At 40.6% G+C, this 20,734-nt stretch overlaps 1 protein-coding gene across 2 annotated transcripts in view; it reads right to left on the minus strand.

Moving 5' to 3' along the window:
* Positions 1-4,954: 4,954 nt before the first annotated feature.
* The window catches only part of SOS1 (SOS Ras/Rac guanine nucleotide exchange factor 1), a 34,476-nt gene continuing 18,696 nt past the window's right edge, over positions 4,955-20,734 (minus strand). For both annotated transcript variants that reach the window (XM_041477007.1, XM_041477008.1), the window contains 13 exons: positions 19,851-20,506; positions 15,481-15,562; positions 15,130-15,252; positions 14,869-14,972; positions 13,557-13,779; positions 12,781-12,900; positions 12,306-12,468; positions 11,853-11,970; positions 10,421-10,593; positions 9,383-9,499; positions 8,964-9,228; positions 7,794-7,912; positions 4,955-6,540 (listed from right to left, as the gene is read on the minus strand). In XM_041477007.1, coding sequence (XP_041332941.1) covers positions 6,037-6,540; positions 7,794-7,912; positions 8,964-9,228; positions 9,383-9,499; positions 10,421-10,593; positions 11,853-11,970; positions 12,306-12,468; positions 12,781-12,900; positions 13,557-13,779; positions 14,869-14,972; positions 15,130-15,252; positions 15,481-15,562; positions 19,851-20,506 — 2,767 coding nt within the window. In that variant the 3' untranslated portion in view covers positions 4,955-6,036. The remainder of the gene's footprint in view (positions 6,541-7,793; positions 7,913-8,963; positions 9,229-9,382; positions 9,500-10,420; positions 10,594-11,852; positions 11,971-12,305; positions 12,469-12,780; positions 12,901-13,556; positions 13,780-14,868; positions 14,973-15,129; positions 15,253-15,480; positions 15,563-19,850; positions 20,507-20,734) is intronic.

Below are 20,734 nucleotides of genomic sequence, written 5' to 3' on the forward strand. Positions count from 1 at the left end.
AGCTTTGGAAAGGTTCTTCCAGCTCAAAATCAAGGCACTAGGGCAGGAAAGTTGATGGTGCACCATGTTCAGAGCCATAGCCCTCCTTCTTGTGCAAGGACAGATCAACGAGGCCACGCAGAGGCCACCCTCCTCACAGCACCTGGATGTGACAAACCCTCAGTAACTGATCTCTGCAGAAGAGTGAGAAGCTCTGCTGTGATACCCGTGTCACACCCGGCAGCGAGAGCACACTGGCTCAGTGGGTTACCAGTGCAGTACTGGTGAGCTCTGGTGTCACCTGAAGCTGGGACCTTCTGAGGGCAGTTTCAAGAGCAACTGTGATTTTATCACCTTGTCCGTCTAAAGGACAGCTTCACCATAAGAAGTTGTGAACTGTCTCCATGGGGCCAACGGCAATGCCTTGGGGGAAATACTGTGAGACTGGGGGCTTGGGAGTCCCTGCATCAGTGCAGGGGTGGTTGGTTTTGGGGCCAAGAGAAGAGCACCCACCATGCTGCACAGCTCTCCTGGCCATGGCAGCAGGACAGGGGAGCCCAGAGCAGGTGTCTGTGGCCAATATCTGCTGCAGATGCAGGGCCCAGAGCTCTCCAGTGTTGATTGACCTGCACCTACCACCTGCTTTTCCTCCTCTGCTAGAGGCAGAGGGGTGTGTGTGAAAAGGGCTATCCAGACAGACAAAACCCATCCTTTACTGCAATCAAGGTTTTCCCAACATTTCAAGAACGTGACCAAGCAAAATCCCAAAGATTAAAATGTTTTAGCTGGTCCCTGTCCCATAGATTTTAATGAAACAAGTACCCACTTCTCCTCCTTACAAAAGAAAGTAAAAAGCAAAGAAGTACCATACTTTCCTCCCCTAGCTTTTGAAAACTATTCTGTGAAGATTTTTTTTTTTAATGTAAGGCTTTTAATGGAAAAAAAAATCCCCTTCCATCTCCTTCCCTCCCTTTCCCTCACACCCTCATAAAATTACAAATTCCGTGTCCCTTTCCAGTCAGGACTCCTTCATGCTGACTAGCCACTGAATCACAAAGACTGTTCCTAGGACTTGGCAGCTTTTAGTCAGATTGTGCAGGGCCAGGATAGAAATTATGTAGGAAGAGCCAGATACTTGTAACTGAAGCATCAGCAAAGCCTGTTTGTTCTGCACAGGAATCAGCCACAGACAGAACAGTTTGTTTGTCCATGGAACCAGAGCTGTATCATTACGGACAAGTGTCCATTGTAATGCACTGATCCTGTCAAGGGCTCTGATTCTTGTGGTTTTGGTCTCATGTATGTAATGACACTTTAATCCGTCACAAAACAAATCTGCTTTTCATATTTGCCAAGCAAAAAAACAGGACAGAAACAGGACAAAGGAAAAAACCCTACCTGCTAACATCTGGGTGAGGAAATCCTTCCAAAGTGGCAGACTCTTGCTTGTAAAATGCATGTGGATTTCAGCTTCTATTTTAGTGATTTAAGGCACAGTCAGAACTGATGGTTATTTCTTTTTGATTCTCTGAGTTCTTACTTCCAGGCCTATACTTACCACTTGAGATGTCCTTGTACCTGCTCAGAATCTGCAAATGTAAATAGAATGAATGAATGATGCTCAGCACCACACACACACAACCTGTCACAGGGTCCAGTTCAAATCCATCTTTAGTGTACATGTGTGCTCTGGATTATTTTTCTTCCTTTGCCAAATAAATGTTGCCTTTAAATAATGCTGTTGCCTCTTGCACTGAATCAGCCAGCAGGTTGCATCCATTAAAAGAAGAAACAGGTGTTTCTCTGATCCCTTTCTGAGGCAACATTACTTACACAATCCTGTAACCCTACAAGTCCAGCCATGCAAGCAGACTGTTCCCTACACAAAGTTCTAAGGCTCTTATTCAGAGCCCAGCTGATTCACTCTCAAGGCTTCTGGTCAAGATCCTGATGTTGGTGTAGCTCACTGTGACAGATCTTCATCTCCTTAAGACTCTTCCAGACCACACCTCTCCACAGCTAAACTCCCTGTTTAAGTCAGCCATCCTAGACTCAAAACAAAAAAAGGCTTACTCCGAAACAGATGCAACAAACTTGTCCAAAGCAATTCCAATAACATGTGCCCTTGATCACCTACCTTTGGTTACCTTCTTTTTAAAAATATTACAGATGTTCTGCAAATTTGGCAGCTAAATTGTCATGCATCTGGCAAAAGGGTTTTTATTTTATTTTTCTCTTTCAACTTTTCAGCCACCCAGTACAGGATTTCACACTTTCTGGCTAGAAAGTAAGAAAAAACCCTTACTCTTTACTTCATTTCCCTCATAATGCACTATTTTCCACTGAACACAAAAGGTAAATTTGCTCTCAGTGGGCAGGAAAATACATTTAAAGGTGTTTTTTTTTTTTAATGGAAAATAAGAATGGGATTTACAAAATAAGTTAAGAGCATTTTTGTCTTTACACCTGTATTAGGCCACAGGTTTGTCTCCCAAAGAAAGACTTCACCTATGCACTGTATGGATTTAGAAATGGTAATTCAACAATCTTTTCAAAGAAGCACAATAATCTACTATGTGCAACAGTGGTACCTCCAGTGATATCACTGGGAAAATCTAATTTAAAACACACACGAAAGAAAATTATTAAATAATCCCACAATGTCACTCTGAAACTTGAAGGATCTATAATCCAGTGTATTAGCATGCTCTGAGACAGGCCTCTCCCTCCCTGATTTAAGAGAGGCATATTAGAGCAGCAGGTTAGCCCACACTGGAAATGGCTTCTTGAGGATGGAGCACTCCAGTGCTTCCATGGTATCAACCCTGAAAGAGGACAATTCCCCATTAGCAGCCAAGTTTGCTGCAGGGGCTGCTGAATGCCATGACAGTAACGTGTCACCATGGGGTCACCAGGCAGCACAACAGCGACTTCCCACACAGCAGCAGGACAGAAGCAAACGCTCAGCACCTGCAAAATCACCACAGAATCATGGAACAGTCTGGGTTGGAAAAGAACCTTTAAAAGACCATCTAACCCAACCCCCTGTCATGAGCAGGGACATCTTCACCTAGAGCTGGCTGCTGAGAGCTCTTCCAGCCTGACCCTGAATGTTGCCAGGGATGGGGCATCTTCCACCTCTGGGCTACCTGTTCCAGTGGTTCACCACACCCATTACAAAAAGCTTCTTCCTTATACTTTGTCTAAATCTACCCTCCTTTGTTTAAAGCCATTACTCTGTCCTACTGCAAGAGGTCCTGCCAAAAAAAGGTTGTCCCCAACTTTCTTATAAACCTATGAAGTTCTGCTACATAACCCTGCCTACAGTTTGTAGTGGTTTTGGCTGCCTTTTAGCCATGTATCAGCTCTCTACAGCAGTACAGCAACTCTCCAGGCCTCCACACGAGCACATTTCCTTGTCCAGGCCACACCTGAGCAAATCAGGGCCATTTACCAAGGTGGCAGAGAGCATTATTAAAACAATTTAATTTTCTATGTTTAAAGTATTGTCACTAATGCAAACACGATCCAAGTAAGAAGCCATTCCAGATCAGAAATTATTAACACACAGCTGCCATGACACAAACCAGTGGCTTAGCAGTCATATTCAACTCCTAAATGCTACAGGTTTGATTCTGACCCTGTCCTTCCCGTTTACAGCTCAGTCAACACCATGATTTGTGCACTGAGACTGACCCCTGAGCTCCAAAGAATGTTGACTTTAGGTTCTTCCATGGTGGTCACTGTCACCTGTTCCACAAGTATCTCACCAGGAAAATATTTTTATCCTCCACCACAAAGAGGGAACAGCATTCCCCACTCCACAAAGGAAAGCAGAAACCTACTGACATTTAAGAAATCTGCTGATTAGCAGGAGCCATGCGAGGTCCCTCCTGACTGAGCACCCTGACCACTGGGTGGCCTGCTCTGCCTTGGCTGCACAACAGCACAGACAAAAATGTGCTGAAGAAGAAATACAGATCAGAAAGTCTCAATTTATGGAGGTTTCCTGCTAACCCACTGAGGAGCTAATAATTTAGGTAACATTGCCAACAGTATGCTCATCATACTGCTTTTATCCAAAGAATCCATAACCTAAACTACACCTCCTGTGGCTTGACAGTTTTTATAAAGCTCCCATATAACGCTGTCCTCTGAAGCCATGGTTTTGAGATCATCTTCTTTTGCCAGAAAAAACCTGTTTCAAAACAACATTGTCAAAGACATCTAAGAAGGAATACAACTGACAATTTCAAGATCTGACTTGGGTGAAAACTGCCATTCCTGTTGATGAAATGCTTTCCCAGCGTAACGACCACACCAAAGAATCAAAGGGCCCTGATCAATGGCATTACTGAAAGCTTTAAAAAAGGTGATTTCTGCCATCATTCAACTGACACTATCTGTAAGAGATTCAGCTTTCCAAGATCCTGAGATGTGTCCTTCTTCCAAACAGGATACGTGAGGGAATTTTACTTGCCTCATGAGCCATGTGAACTGAAGGTGAGACACTTTATGCTTCACATACCTACTGTAGAGGTCGTAACAGAGCTCCTTTTCTTCAACAGCTGTCATCCATTACTGTCCCAGTCTCGTCTGGAGTTGAAGAGAAGCATGCAGGTTTATGGATAAACCATGTCAGAATACTTACAACATACCTGTTTTGTCATGTGTATTTTGGACAGAAAAAGCCATTGTAAAGATTAATATAAGTTTGATTTTTTTCTAACATGTGTCATACAGGATGTGGGAAACATTTCATAAGGTAAAATAATTCACTTTGGGAGTAACCCAGCCTCTCAAATATTACTGAATTATTATTTGTAACATGCCAGAAACACCTCTTTAGTCTCTTATTACTAAAATACATACACTGAACTAGGAAAAATATGTACTACAAGGTGGGCTTTTATCCCCCTCAGTGCTTAACTGAAAAACTAAGTTGAACATTTGTCCATTAATAATTTAACGTATGTCAGCCAAACATATCTTTATCTTTATTTCAATTAAATTAAAAACAATCTGCAAGTATATTTATGCAACATTCACTATATACACACGATTTATGCAACTGCAAGGCAATCCTATGTATGCTGATTATTCTATTGTTAGTAAAACATGACAATAGCTATGGAAGTTGACAAGTGACTGTTTTCATGGCATGACTGAAAAAGAATAGCTACTAGCCATGAAATGGATTATCAGTAAACCTTAAAAAGAACATGACATAACCTAGCAGAGATTAACAGTCTTCTAAATGTAGTATATTTGCTTCAGATGATAGTGCTGCTTTTAAAAAAAAATTCGCTGTCACCTTAATGATGTAAGACTTTCATCAGCTCTATCTAAAGAAAGCAATAATTAGACATTATGCTTCCTGGCAAAAATTTATTTTTGAACTGGCACCACAGTATTTCAGAAAATAATAATAAAGTACCTCTTTGGTGAAGCCTAGGTACCCCCTACTACTCATTGTAACGACTTGTAAACAGGACCGCAATACAGTGCTTTGCCTTAATTCTAGCTCGGTTAGGTACCACAGATCTTCCTCACAGTCCTTCTCATAATTTTAGGAAGGTATTTTAAAGCAGGGAGTAAGTAAAGCAAAGGAAAATTAAGAAGGATATAAAGTTCCCTGTTTGAGATTTAAAAAAAGTGCATAATGTTTTCATTCCGAAAACTGTGCCACTGTATGGAACTGATGGATACAAGACTGTTTTTCCTTCCTGTACTGGACATTATTGATCATTACACAAACACAGTCTCTGCTCATTGGCCAAAGAAGTCTCTCCAGACTGTTTTCTGGTACAATCAGCTGTCCAATTATTTTAGAACAAAGTCCTGCATACTAAAACAAGAATAGCAAGTTAACCGGGTTTTCCACTAGAAAGTCTGTTTTTGCAATTCCATTTCTGTACACTATATTTCCAACGCATTGGAGAGTTCTTAGTGTTTGGCATACACATCCCAACTCCTTGACACCACCAGGTTCAGTGCATCCATTGCCAGCAACAGACATAGCACCAGGAAAATGTGACTCCCAGCGCGAGGGACAGTTCAGGAGGAGGGGGCATTCTCCAGCAAGGGTGGCCCATCCCGATGCATCGATGGGTGCGTGTGCTCCCTTTTGTAAGTTTTTGGAGGAAGCTTTGGGATATGTTGAGAAGTGCTTTGTCGTGGAGGAACGGGTGGCCCAGCAACAGAAGGGAGGTCCACATCCTGCGGTATCAAAGGCGGCGATGGCAGATGCCTCCGTGCTACATGTGGAGACGGTGTCTGGGGGGGAGGGGGCGTGAACGGAGAGGGGCTGTTTGGGAAGAAGGTGTTACCAAGTTCGCTTTTTCTCCCCAGGGGTGGAGGCTGGAGGTGTAGTGGTGAGCTAGAGAAAACATCTGGAGTTCGCACAGGTTCCCGTGGCGGTAGCTCGGGGGGGTTTGCAGTGGTAACACAGGAGTCAGAGATGCAGGTCCGATCAGGCACCGAGTACCTTGGAGAATACACTTTAGAGGTTGGTTGCCTAGGAGGGATTGCTGGTGGGTTGTCCAGGTGTGCAGAAGTAATCTGAGGTACACAAACACTTCAGTCAGTAAAATTCCAGAGTGGCAGCAAAGCACAGGACCCTGCTGTGAAACAGAAGCCCCCTCCTGCACTGCAGATTGCTCTTAGCAGGGCTGCAGCAACTCATGAGTGAACAGCCAAGGATGGAAGGCATGAAGATGCACAGAGAGGGACAAAGGCAAGGCAAAGAATGGTCAAAGGAGCAATTTCCATGCTAGCTCCAGGTCTGCTTGCTGGGGAGGTTTGGATATCTTCCACTACCTCCCCAGTAAAAAGCACTTGGAATGGTTTAATATGTCAGGAATTTCTTCAAGAAAACTAGAAAAAGGGAGACGCTGAGGATGCTGAACAGGGAAAAAAATAAACTATGCTCAGAAGATGGAGTTAAGTAGTCAGAATTATGGAAGTGAACAGTTCCCAAGTTGCAGACCATAGTGATAGGATAACTGATCTCCAACACCCTATCACGTACACAATGTTTTCAAATACATTTTGGTAGGATTTCAGATACATTTTGGTGATGCATCAAGTTCTGCTGACTGGCAAAACAGTTGCCTGTAGCCTGAAAATAACTGCTGAAGAGCCACTTACAAGCTCTCTTCAAAAACATATCTGCTTTGAAGTGACTTTGAGTGGGATTTTCAAATCTGAAGTCATAAACAATCTTCCACTGAAATCAGGTGAAATTTGACAGTGTCTGCAACAAAGGTTGGATCAGATCCCAGTTGCCAGAAAAATGCAAAAGGAAAATGTAGCAATGGCTTAAGCAGGCAGGCAGACAGGATGGGTAAGCAAGAGGGGAAAGCAAGCACTTGAGCACCACAGCATCAGGATCAAATATTCTGATGAAACTTTCCAGAGGACTGAGTTGTGTATAGCACTTTCCATCATTACTGTTCATCAGTTCTTACTCTTATTCATACTTCCTACAATATGAAACAATACTCTGGAACAATTAATCCCAGATGGAAACACCTGCCTGAAGCCTCAAGTTCTCACAGGCAATGCGAGGGCCTGGGCATAGCACATCAGTAGATGAGACATTTCTAACCCTAAATTTAGGTCCCATCTATTTTAATTTGTTTGACATCAAGACATAGTGAGGTAGAGCTGTGAAGGCCTGAAAAACATGGCTGCTTACTCTTTCACATACAGTTCTTCAAAAAATAAATGTACTGCCTTTGAGAGTTACTTTTCTATCACACCCTGCCCCTCTTCTCCCAGTAAAACAAATGACCTTTTTTCTGTTTACTTACTTTTGATGGGGAGGATTCAGCTGGGGCAGATTCTGGTCTTCTTCGTGGAGGAACAGGAGGAGGGACAGGAGCATCATCTGAAGTTTTGGTAAAGTTTATGGATGACACAGAAGCAGATCCTAAGGGACATAAAAAAACCCGTTGATAATGATGAACTTTTGGCTCAATATTGCTGCTAATAGAGGTGCCATAAATAATGAAGCAATTGCTCATAAAAAGCATCATCAATCAAGGAAGTGACAAATAAAGACAATGAAACAAGCCTCTAACTTGCAGCTGCCAGAGAAACTGCTTTTCTGAGCTGCAAAGATGTCTGTGACCATCAGCTCCTGAACTTTCTTAAGTAATCCTTGAGACCAAAACCACACCACAAACTTGCTCTTGTGTCACAACAGCACTGAAATAATATTATGAACCTGCAGTCAATGGACCCAACAACAAAGAAATCCTTTCTCTAGAGGCTGTCTGAAGACCTGGCTTGGACACTCAACAATGGCACAGCTCTGCTAAGGAACTTCTGCCTTTAGGAAGTCATTTTACCTCCTTGTGGCAACCAGCTGAACACAGGAATAACCTCTGAAAACCCTTGTATGTGAAAGGAGCCTATATCCATTATTAAATACTGAGGACACACCACAAAATATGAGCTTCCTTGTATGCTGGGAAAGACAGAAGAAAAAGAGGTGTGCATAGGTCCTGATGGATTTAAAGCAAGCAAACACCGATTTTAAGTTCTGCAGGAAAACCACCCATGTACACTGAAATCAGTTCTGAATTGCAGGCAGCAGCATAAGGCACCTACAAACAATTTATTTTTTATTCTCAATGTTCACCATCAGATACTCATCAAATACATTCACACAAATCATATGGCAGCACATCCCACAAGTTTGTTTAGGATATATATGGGCCATAGAGATTATCTCTACCTTCAGTTTTGACAGGTCCTCCAAAGACTTGTAACAGTCCCTATGTAACACATCTAATTCTGTTCAGTTTCTCCTTTAGAATAAAAACTTTTTAAAGAAAAAAATAAGAAATATCGAAAGTTTTTAATGCTGCAAGGAGACAAAAGCGATGATTTTTACAGTCACTTGAGAAGGCTAAACCTGATTTCCCCTGCCTAACACCACAAAATGTGAGTGGCACGTGCTGTCTGTGAGCACCTACGTGTATGAAAAGGACTGGAGGGGTCCGAGTCGAACACGCTGCAGGCGTCTGTGGTGCTGGAGGTGGCAGAAGCCGGGGGTGGGGTCAGCGGGGTCCGGGGCGAGTTGGGGGCGGACGCCGTGGCTTCCGTCTCGCTCTCTGGGATGCGGCTGTAGCTGATTTTCCTTGGCTCCTGCTGCAGGGGTGTGGGATGCCTCATGGTACCTGGCCTTGGGTTAGAGGGACGAACACCTGGGGACTTGAGAGGGTAGCTGTACTTCTTGGGCTGAAACGACAGAAAATATCAACCAAAGTGAAAAGGCTGTGGGAGCACTTAAATGTAGCCATGTAGTTAAGTCAGATCTGAAATGACTTCTGCCATCTATGAAAGACAAATGTAAGTGCTTTCTGAAAAATACATACAAAAATTGAATACTAACAAATCTTGGAGGAGGTTTGACATTTCGTGGCTCTATCTCCAGTGACTTGTTGAACAGATAATCTGTAAATTCTGTCTCCACGCTGTTTCCCATTGGATTCAGGTTTTCAAAAAATCTCTGCAATACAAGAAGGCAGACAACTTGTCAGCTAAGATGCTTCTTAATACTGCTTGTTTCTACAGCACAAATGATCCCAGCTGTTCAAGAGAAGAGAGAAAATGCTGGAGTGAAAGGTAATGACAGACTTAAGCCATTAAATCTGCTCATCACCAGGCCTTTTCTGGACACTGCTACTGCTGTGCTTGGCTTGAAAACCAGCTGTGCAAGTACCCTAAATGCTTTCTGCAGAGCAAAATCAGACCAGGTTTGCTGAAACACATCCGGAAGAGGCAGCAAACAATCCATCTTTACACTGATGCAGGGAAGACTGCTCTCACACTGCATTCTGTCAAAGCCTGAGGAGAACAAATCAAAAGAACCCTTGCAGAATCTCTTAAGATAACCTGTCCTGTGACTCTCTGAAAGCACACAGCTCAAAAGATGGTACGGAAAAAAGAAAAAAGGAAGAAAGGAAAGCAACCAGAGAGGACACTCCTTAGACAACACCTCAGACCAAGGAAAACAAGCACCAGGAGAAAGAAAGATGTATCATCTCCATCAACACATGATGTAAACACAGCGCTATCAAGTAAACAGGGAACATAAAAGTGTAACAGAGGAGGAAAAGACAACTACGCTCACTAGACAAACAATTGCAACTGAGTGAAGGACAATGAGCATCTGCCAGTTTCAGTTCCTGTCTAACATTGATCAATAAGAAGATCTACCAAAGCCCCAATAGCTGAGAAAAAAATGAAACAAACCCAAGAAATTGCAAGCATTGAGCTTTCTGACCTTTCTTACACTGAGACCCAAGAGAGGTTTTATGACAGGTCCTCTGCTCATCTCTGACCCAGTCAGACTGGATCTATGTGAATTCAGTCTGTCCCTATGGTCTGTCAGCTGACAGAATCACCACAGAAGGAAACTGTCACTTACCCTGATGTCAAATTCCACTCTTAAACAATATGGCTGGTTCTGGTACTGCTGGATCTCTCCTGTTATCTCAGCTACCTTCCTTCTCTTGCTGAAGTTTATAAGGTCTTTCCCATGGCGCTTGAGGAATTCAGGATTGCCTTCTTCTGTTTTCAAAATGTTGGTTAAGTAAATCCCTAAACAGCACACAGAAGAGGTTTTCAACACAGAGTACAAAACGAAGAGGAAGTCACAACTGGAATACAAGGAATTCTTAAAGAATTTAATTTGTGCACTGCATTTATTTAGAAAACGCCTCTGTTAGGGTCAACAAGAGAATTGCACCTCACCTTCCAATAAGGTCAACAATTTAAATATTTTAACATGCCTTTTCCAGAAAGATGCCTTTTTGCATCGAAGTCCCAAAGCCTGTGCATCTTTCTATGTTTAGGAAGCTCATACAACTGAACACTAAAAGGGGACACTGAACAGGAGTGCTTTCTCTTAACTCCTTTTCTCCATTAGACACCCCAGCTAAACTCCAGAAATTATTTTCAAGTTTTATCCTGGCTTCAAAATTGCATCAAATAATTTGAAGATTAGGAATCAAAAAGTGCTCTCCACTTCCACAGATCATTGTCTGGAATTGTCATTATGACTTGACAGAAATAACTGAAGCTATTCACGTGATCCTGCTAACCTCTACTCATCTCTGAAGCAGGACAGAAGGTTTCTTAGTTGATCTTATCTTTCTGTGCAGAGCTCTGGAGTATATCTTTCCCCAATCTGTAAAAGGCCAAAAAAGCCATCAACACTATTTTCTTTCAGTTTTGGCTTGAAGCCTATGTTGGACAAGTGCACTGTCCAGACTTGGAATTGATCTGTAGCAAATATTTAAGTGGCGAGCTTAAAAACAGGAGTGACATGTGCTTAACATGACAATCTACTCAATGTCAGTAATCTACTTCAAAGAAGAACTGTTAAATCTGATGATAAAGAGGATGCTTGCTTTCCAAACTCTGTTTCTACAGAAATAACTTTTTAATAGAAATGAGACTCTAGCTGTATTTCTTGGAACACTTGATGAGGAAGAGGATCTTTCTTTTTCTCCCAGTCAATGGCAATAATTTTTCTAATGTGACCACCATCTATTGAGAGTATATCTGGTTGTAACAGCTCAAAGCAAGCTCAAAGTAAAAATCAGCAAATATGGATACTGTATAAAATAGGATATTGCAGATATACTTGTTTTTACTTGTTTCATGGAAGGTAGATTATACCTTCCATGAATAGTCACTTCAGGGTTTTTTTCACATATTCATGTCTGGGCACCTGAAATTTCAACCCACCTGTCCTGTTAAAATTGACTTTTCTCTCTGTTGTTCATACTCTGTTTAGCTCAATACTTTCCAAATGTTAATGTGGGACACGGCTCATCCAAACCACTCATACTCACCAAAAAAAGGCACACAAGGAGGATTTATGGACCTGAGTTTTGCCAAGTATTTCTTATAATGGTCCTCACTCAGCTCATAAGCTTCTTCTAAGATCTTCTTTTGGCGACTGGGAATTTGCTTAAAAGAGAGATCAAACAGGTGGTTTGGAAAGAGAAGATAAAGGCATGGCCCAGCAACAGCATGAGAGTAATGGTTTCCCACTGGCACTTGAATCAGGGACCACGAGGACACTACCCACCATCCTGAGATAACTTTCTTAAGTGGGGATGGATTTCTTGCTTCTGAAAGCAAGGAAAAACCCTCTCTCTTACACCCTGGTTGGTTAATTTCTTGGAGGATTTACTTTCCTTGCTCCTTGAAAGCAAATGCTTACTGACAAGACAGGCTTTCAGTGCAGCCAAGGTACCCTGCACAACACCGCCATAGCAAAAGTGGAAAATATTTCACTGTACCTCAAACGTGTGATCCAACCTATAAACTGCTGCGGAGTTCATAGCACTGACAATCTCAAGGACACCATTGAAGTTGTTCAGCTCTTGAAAAACTTGCAGGATCTCAATTATTCGGCTCACTACAATTACTCTTTCCTCTAGGTTTTCTGTTTCTACAATGCATCTAAATACACAAGAACATTGAGGTTTGTATTAAAGCACTGATGAGGTTTCCAAAGTCAAATATTAACTTGTAACACAAACAAATACGATTTTATCAAATTACTTGAGGTAGTTCTGAAAATGTCTTAGAGATTTGAAAATATTCTAAGAATAAAAAGCTTGAGACCACTATGTGAAATTTCTCACAGGGACCAGTTTTAGTATCTAAACACCAAAACAGGAATTCTCTTAGAACAGAATTTTTCACAGTATACTGGTGAATGGTCTGTAAATGTCCAGATATAGAGTAGGCGTAGATTCAGCGGTCACTTACTTTTCAAACCACAGGGTTAGGTTAGTTGTATGCCTTATCATTTTGAGAAGGTTGGGAGAATTAATTTCTTTATCTTCCTTTGTCCACACACTTCCAACTAGTTCTGATGGCTGCACAGCTCTGGAAGAGTACATGTTTTATCAAAAAATGTAACTAAAAGCAGGAAGGTATTATTTTTCCAAACCCTCTTGATTTTCACTGAATTTGGAATACATATTTACAAATAAATTCTTAAGGTATCCCTTCTACAACGTTAGGCTGCCCTCATGACTAAATGATATTTCTACACTTCTTTTTTAGACTGCAGATGTTTCTTAATGTATGTCACTCTTAACCACCTCTGCTCATCCAAATGAAGAATGAAATCTCCATCTCATTCACTGTAACAAAACGTGAGCTTCCAATGCCTGAATAATTTCTTACAGACAGCTGATGAGATCTGACACGGTCCTTAATTTGCTACACAAACCAGGATGTGAAGAAAACTGATTTAATAATTGTTCATACTTCTCAAAGGTTGATCTACTCAGAAGAGTAAAGCTGGAGCACAAGACAATTAACAGTACGCAACAGTCACACATACTGCACATTAACTTGGGAAGGATAAAACAAATATTGTATTTAAGAGAGCTTCCTGTAAAAAAGGAAATTAATACACACCACTGGTAAAGTCCCTTCATTTCTGTGGGGCTTCACATCAGAGTCCTACAGAAACAATTTCAGGCATGGAGAATATTTTGATTTGTGCCACATGTTTCTCAGTGGAGGAAAGTTACCTGTAAAAATCTGACTCCAGTAAAGTGAGCTGCCGAGCGATTTCTATGGGATGCAGAGTGAGCAAGTCAAACGTCTCTGTGTGGCCTGGTTTGCTGATGTGCCACTCAATTGCTGGAGGGGGGCTCTCAAAAGTGATGTTGTGGCTCGGCCCAATGGCTTGCGCCTGCTTCTTCCTGTTGATTATCTTTGTGATGGATTCAACCCACTTCTTCATGGCTTTGCCTGGCACAGAGAAAATTACTAATTAGTTAATACTGTTTTTTCTAAGATATCAGTATAATGCAGGAATCTTTGGATGTAACCCCAAAACCTACTAAATTAAAGCAATTATATATTCTTTAGGATTGGCATTCTCTACACAAGTGTAGAAGTATTCAAAGACAGAAAGAATTTCTCAACAACCAATGCTGAGCATGACTTTGCCCAAGCACAAATCAGAACACCCAAATTAGACTCCTGCTCTGACTTAGGTGCTTTTCTTTCTCTTATGAGTTTACAGTGAGTTTTTGGGAACAAACCTTGTTTTGCCCAAAATGCACTTCTGCAAACACCTTGAACTTTCTAGTTTGGGCAAGAGCATGTGATTACCTCAGATAACCTAGAAAGTCAAAATAAGAAACACAGAAAAGCTTCTTCCTGTACTGCATTTACCATCAAAGCTGAGAATAAAATTGAAAGGCCAAATGCCTTTTTAGCTCTGCACCATAAGACTTTCATGCACCAGTCCATTGAAAATTTACCAGTAACACCCACTGAATTAGCTGCCTCATTCTCCCCTCTTTTTAGTGGCTAAATAACCACTAAGTACTTCTCTGACACAGTCTTTTCCTACAAATTGCTCTTGTGCCTTTCTTGGCTTTATTTAAAAGGAAACAGGAAAAGTCTGTACAATCACAACAGCAAAGTGTTCTACAGTTCTAATATGCACTGTGAAGTAGCTAGAAAGTCTTGTTTCAAAGAAATAATGGTTTCCACCATCCAACTTTACAAAAATTACCCCTGTGTAAAGTTTAAAATGACAATCAAAGCAATTATTCTGTCCTGATCATGACTTGGTTCTTATTATTTTCCATAATTTCAGTCCCTCTACAACAAAACTCAATTTATGTAAATAACAATCATTACACTGAACAAGAGCCAGATTTTGAATAATAGTGTGTGGGCTTAATGAAAGTCTATTTCATTTTCTATTTATGAAGTATTTAATAAGCAGTCTGCCCTGTTTTTCCTGAAAGCAAAATTGACCACACTCTGTATCTTTGAAACAGGATGCTTTAGGATAAATGTCAGCACTTAAGGAACTCTAAATACCTCTTACTGTTCCAATGAACTCCTCCAAACGTTTCAGAAGGTCAGCATCTCTTTCAAAGTCATAGAAATGGTGCTCTACCCAGTGTCGACACACATTTAATACTCTGCAAAAGCAAAGAAAAAAGAAACACTCTACAGCCCAGTCTATCTTCCCAATCAAAGCAGCTGCAAGAAAGGCCACTGGCAGCACCAAGGGCCAGTGCAGCCAACAGGTGGCACTTCAGAAGGAATTCAGGGTGGCTCAAGGGATGCAGCACTCACCGTAGCTGCACAGGTTGAATGTACTCTTTCCTAAATCTTTTCAGCTCTGCACTAAGGGGTTGGTCTCCATTCTCCATGGCAATACGGTCGGCTTCCGTTGGCTCAGGCTCTGGAATTTCAAATCTAGCACAGAAGATGGGTGTAAGCACTAGGCCTCTGTCACACCAGTCTTGGGCACAAGCTTCTGGATATAAACTTTTACATTTTACTGGCAATCCTTGAATTGGACAACTTTTTACAAAGGTGTTTGAAGCGACTCAAAACCAACTGGAAAGCCAGAATCTTAAACACTCCAAGTACAATGAAAAAAAAATGCACTTCATAAGAACAGTATTTTGAACAGTGGCATACCTTTCTATTAGCAAACTCAGCAACTCTTGAGGTCTACAGAAGGATCTATATGTTGTGAGAAAAGTCCGAACAAAGTTGGGATCTAAGACAAAGAATAATTTTACACTTATGTCAGCAATTACCTGTTTTTTTTTCTTTTACAATAACTTCAATTATCTGTTAAAATTAAGGATGTCACCCTATCAACTTACAGAGAAGATGACGTAAACCAAAACGGCTTTGGTAACAGTTCAAAACCTCCTAAATTAGCAATGCAAAGCAGAACTTAAAACTAATTTTCATTCTGTTGAAGGTTCACAACAATGACTTTTTTTACCCCCCCTTCAGTTGTTAGAAGTCAGGATTCTTTTCCAATGACTTTGAAATTAACGAATAGATGATTTTATTTATGAGTTAAGCAACTTTGGTTTTGACAGTGATTGGGACATGAGAACTGAAAAAACACATCAAGTCACTTTGCACTGGATAGAAATTGTCTCTTCCAGGGGAGAATACTTCCCCTAAACTGGCACAACTGATAACCACTCATGGTTAAGGCAGCCTAGATAATTTTTCACCTGACAGCTACGTTAGAGGTTGTATTTATTTCACTTCTAGAAAATCAACTGATTTAATTTAAATTGACTAATTACACGTAAATTTATGTAAAATATGAAAATGTGTCCTAAAAACAACCAAAACAATCAGAAAACCAAAGTGTTTCTCATAATTACAAAAGCAAATCCATTTGTTTTCAAATATGAGGAAATGCAGTGACAGCTCACTGGCACTGCACAGAGCTGACTAGAAACAAGGCTAACACTTATCACTGAACAGAATTAATGAGCAGATTGCAACAGGTTTGCATATTAAATCCATATCCAGATTTGAAAACCAAACCCCAGCTGGTAATTGTCCTAACACAGAGTGGCTGAAGAGGAACTCACAGGACTTGAAGCAAGAATTCCTGTAGGCTGTAACATGCAGGATAAAAAGGCTGCATTATTTGACCTAATGCTCTACTGGATTTGTTTCCTGCAATATGGATTTTTAAGAGCTGCTTTAAAATCCTCCTTACCTCTTTACCAGCATCTTGTCCATCTGAATGAACATTCCAACTTCCTTATATCCCACTGAGTTGTTCATTTTGTTCATTCAACAGTTTACTGTGATGTGCTGCACACCCTAACTGTGCCATGTAACACAGCATTTCCTTGCAATTTTGCTGCATGATAATTCTCATTCCTTAAACAATTGGCTATTCTGCTTCTCACATATCCTTCATTACTCCATTTTTCTCATCATAACCCTTCTCCCACCAGTCCTTGAAACTGTACAGTCCAGAATTATTTTCAAATGGAGAACTCCATTACTTTTTGCACAAAGAGGTCATCCCTGTTCACATAATCTTCATCATAAAAATACACAAATTCTGGGTTGCTAAAGCAGCACAGTAACTCATGCTTTCACAGCTTGCAATCTGTACACAGCATCTACTCTAAATAAGAGTGTTTGTCTACATGAAAAAAGAGCTTCCATAGCAATTAACATTTTCAGATCACAGCAAGCTCTGAGTCGTAGCTATTGTTATTTACAGGTAGAGTCAGCATATAAATCCACAAGAGATACTGAATTTCAAATGAAGTAGATCAGAAAATCAAATCTAACTTTGTTATCTTACTAGTAACGACTATGACTCAAAATAGTTACAATATATGAGTGTTAAAAAAATACAGACAACACCAGTTAGCCAGGATGTCTGCTCATGTGATAATTCTCTCTTCAATGCAGCCAATTTGAAAGCTAAAAAAGAACAATAACTGTTCTACGAGGATTTATAAATAATCACCCTTGAATTCCTTAAGAAAGGAAACGGACACTATGATGACGCACAAGCACTCAACATATCTAAGCTTTAAAAATAGAAGAGTGCTGGCCTATAGATAAAAAAAATGCCATGACTTTAAAATGTTGGTACCACCTAATCCAGCTGCTCTGAAACAAGAATTGGGCAAGAGGAGATAATGAATGCAGAAACATATTAAAACAAGGAAAACCCACCGGAATATGAAAATAGGGTCAGAACCTGAACTTCTAATTGCAGTGCAATTTCTCTCATGTAAAAATACATGGAAATCTGCTTTTGCAGAGCAGATTTCTCTCTGTTTTGCTGCTCCACCACAGGATAGTTTGGACAGTCTGCCACACCTTGTGACCAGGTGGCCATCAGGGATGTCTCCCTGTCTGAGCTGTTGTAGAAGATGGATGCCTCCTACCCCTGGCAGAATTGTTTCCTTAGAGCTGTCCCTGTTGCACAGCAAAGAAATTTTGCCTGATAAAATGGTTTCTCATTTGTCAAGGGGTTGAGGGATGACAAATAAAAGGTCCAACACCCGTATCTACAAGTAAGGTGGACTGTGTGGATCTTCATATATTACAAGAAATTGAGACCTGATTTGACTACAACAACTAACTAAACTGCAACAAATTTGTATGACCTTTGCAAAGCGTATCTGTAATTATTTCTTACACCACTTGACCTACAAAGATAAAAACCTAGAGAAAAGCCACAGCTATAGTAAATACTGTCTTTAGACTGGCAGATTAAGGGCTGTCATAACCAGCCACAGTGAATTTCAGAAAAGCTGCCTCAGAAAGGTAAACGCTTGCTGTTCTGGCGTCTGAAGATCACCATCACAAATACACAATCCTGTGTGGGGCAAGAAAAGCATTTCTACAGTCAGTAGCTGTTTGGTTACATATCACCAAGGCACTCATCTTCCCAGGTCTCCAAGCAGAGGAGAAGCCTTGAACTCAGCTGATACATGTGTGAAAGAGCTAACCTGGTACTCTGGAGAACTGCTGCCCTACTCACTGCACCCCACAAGATGCAACAAACCCCTGAACGATTAACTCACAAATGGATCACGTTTCCTGTACAACAGAGCATTTTTGGTTGAGTCACTCTGTCTTTTATTTCTTTGCTGCCCTGGAAAAGACTGCACAGAATGGTGAGGACAATGATGTTTTCCCTCACAGATAACCAATTATAAAACAGAAGGTATAGAAGATAAGAGTGTTGAAAAATTATGCACAATGTAGCAATGCAGCATCACATCCACTAAGATGTTAAAGGCTACAAAGACAAGCTACATACATTATAAGACAACTATTTTTATTCTTTTGGTCAAAGTCTTTCAGGCCACCTCTCAGTACCCATATTCTCAGTTTTCTCATACAATACTTTTTGCTAATTCTTTTGCAAAGACAATGCTAGATTTAAAAATAATAGAAAAGTGTCTTCCTTTCTCTAAGGTTAAGTTGTTTGATTTTAACTTTGAAGACTTATGACATAAATAATGTCATAAACCATGCCTATAAAATAAAAAGCCAAGAGCTAGAAGTTTAAAAAGTTACAAGAAAATGAAGACAGCTACAAAACTGCTCAGGTAAAAACTGCCAGCACAATATTGTATTTGGCTTTCTAGTAAACATTAGGAAAACTAAAAGAAGAGCAAGAATAGTAATGGAGTGAAGAGATTAAATATAAGTATTTTAAAAAGTAATCAGAGTACTAAACTACAGAAATTATATTCTTTTTACTGCTCACTTCTTTCAAACAAATATTCCTGATCTATGCAGGGTACCTAGGACTGAGCTGCAGAAGAACAATCCACAACAATTAAGAGTGTAAAAGGGAAGAAAAAAAATTGTTGAATATGAAAAGCACTAACACCAAGATGCATGAAGTTTCAGAAAAACTGACACACAGATAGAATCAGAAAAAAAATCCAAACCCCAAACACAAGCCCATGCTTTGCAGCACAGCTTATGAAAATCCTAGGCTGCTATCAAGACAAACCCCACACACTGAGGTCAGTCGGAATAATCACATAAATGTCTTTAACATGACTTCAACACAAACAGAAACTCTAAGTCAGAAGTCCTTAAATCAAATCCTCACTGAAGTTCTGATTAAGGCAAAGTTCTGAGGACAAAGTATGCAAGTGACTTCATCTATCAAGGTGATATTGGTCTTTCCGTGGCACACCAGCATGGACACAGCTGATAGAGTACAACCCTGAACTGAAAACACTGGGCCCATAATTCTCTGCCACAATGCTGGCCCTTCCTGTGTCACCCAGCCTTAGAAGTCTGGAGGGAAGGCAGTTCTTGTAGCTTGGGGCACAAAGGAAAAAGTATTGTCTAGAGCTCAATTGCTTCAGGCCCCCACCCCCTCCCTTGCATGAGAACATGTACTATCCCATGTGAACTGCCAAACATAATCCCTTTTTACTCACTTTATGTATTTTGCTGCACATATTTAACAGAGATAGAAACATGAACGAGTTACTACCTTGTGTTTTAGCTGCACAAACCAAGTGCCTCACCTGCATACATGTGGTACGTCAGCCTCTCAATGAGCTTCACAACAGTTCCTGCCTTGATGATGGGGATTCCAGATTTGGGCTGCATGTTCTCTTCAAACACAATATTCTCTTCAGAATCAGGTTCTGCAAATCTATAAAGCTCAGGATTTGGAAATCTCATCTGCTCCTCTTTTTCTTCTTGTAACATTGTTACATCCAACATCCTTTCCAGCGTGCTTCTATATTGCAAAGATATCAATGCTGCCATCCAGTTGTTTTTCTCTTCAGCTGATTTAGCAGCAAAAATAACACTGTTCTCATCTTTTAAGATGATTTCAAAAGCATGTCTATACTCATTAGTGTCATCTTTATCATTGATTTGTACCTTTCGCATGAAGAACTTCTCCTTGAGTCGATATTCTGCATTGCTAGCACCAGGAAGTCTTGGCTGGCCATGATTTGACTTACAGCAAATCATCAAGCCATCAAAGAGGAATATGTGTCTCTCGTGCTTTGCTCCTACACGTGTGAGTGTTCCTTCCATGATGAACTCGTTACAGCACTGTCCAATGTCTTTACCCTCCCAACCATCAATATTTTTCTGGATTTCATTCATTTTCTTAATTGCTAGCTGCTTCCCCTTCATCTGCTGAGTATAGAACCGGCATGCGGATTCACTTCAGTGGAGGATGGGAAAAAGGCAGCCTATTAGTACACATGTTTTTAAAAAAATACAACCACCACTAACACAAAAACACCAGATCATCCTTCTGAGAAGTGAGGATTCCACTGACAATGAAATTTCATCATTCAGTATCAGCACCATTGCAAAGTCTTGACTAAAGTATCTCATCTGATAAATTTTCTACTTATCTTCAGCAATAGATGTTTTACCTAAACACAAA

Source organism: Pyrgilauda ruficollis, unplaced genomic scaffold (genome assembly GCF_017590135.1).
Source record: "Pyrgilauda ruficollis isolate IOZ18807 unplaced genomic scaffold, ASM1759013v1 scaffold4, whole genome shotgun sequence".
Taxonomy (NCBI): Eukaryota; Metazoa; Chordata; class Aves; order Passeriformes; family Passeridae; genus Pyrgilauda; species Pyrgilauda ruficollis.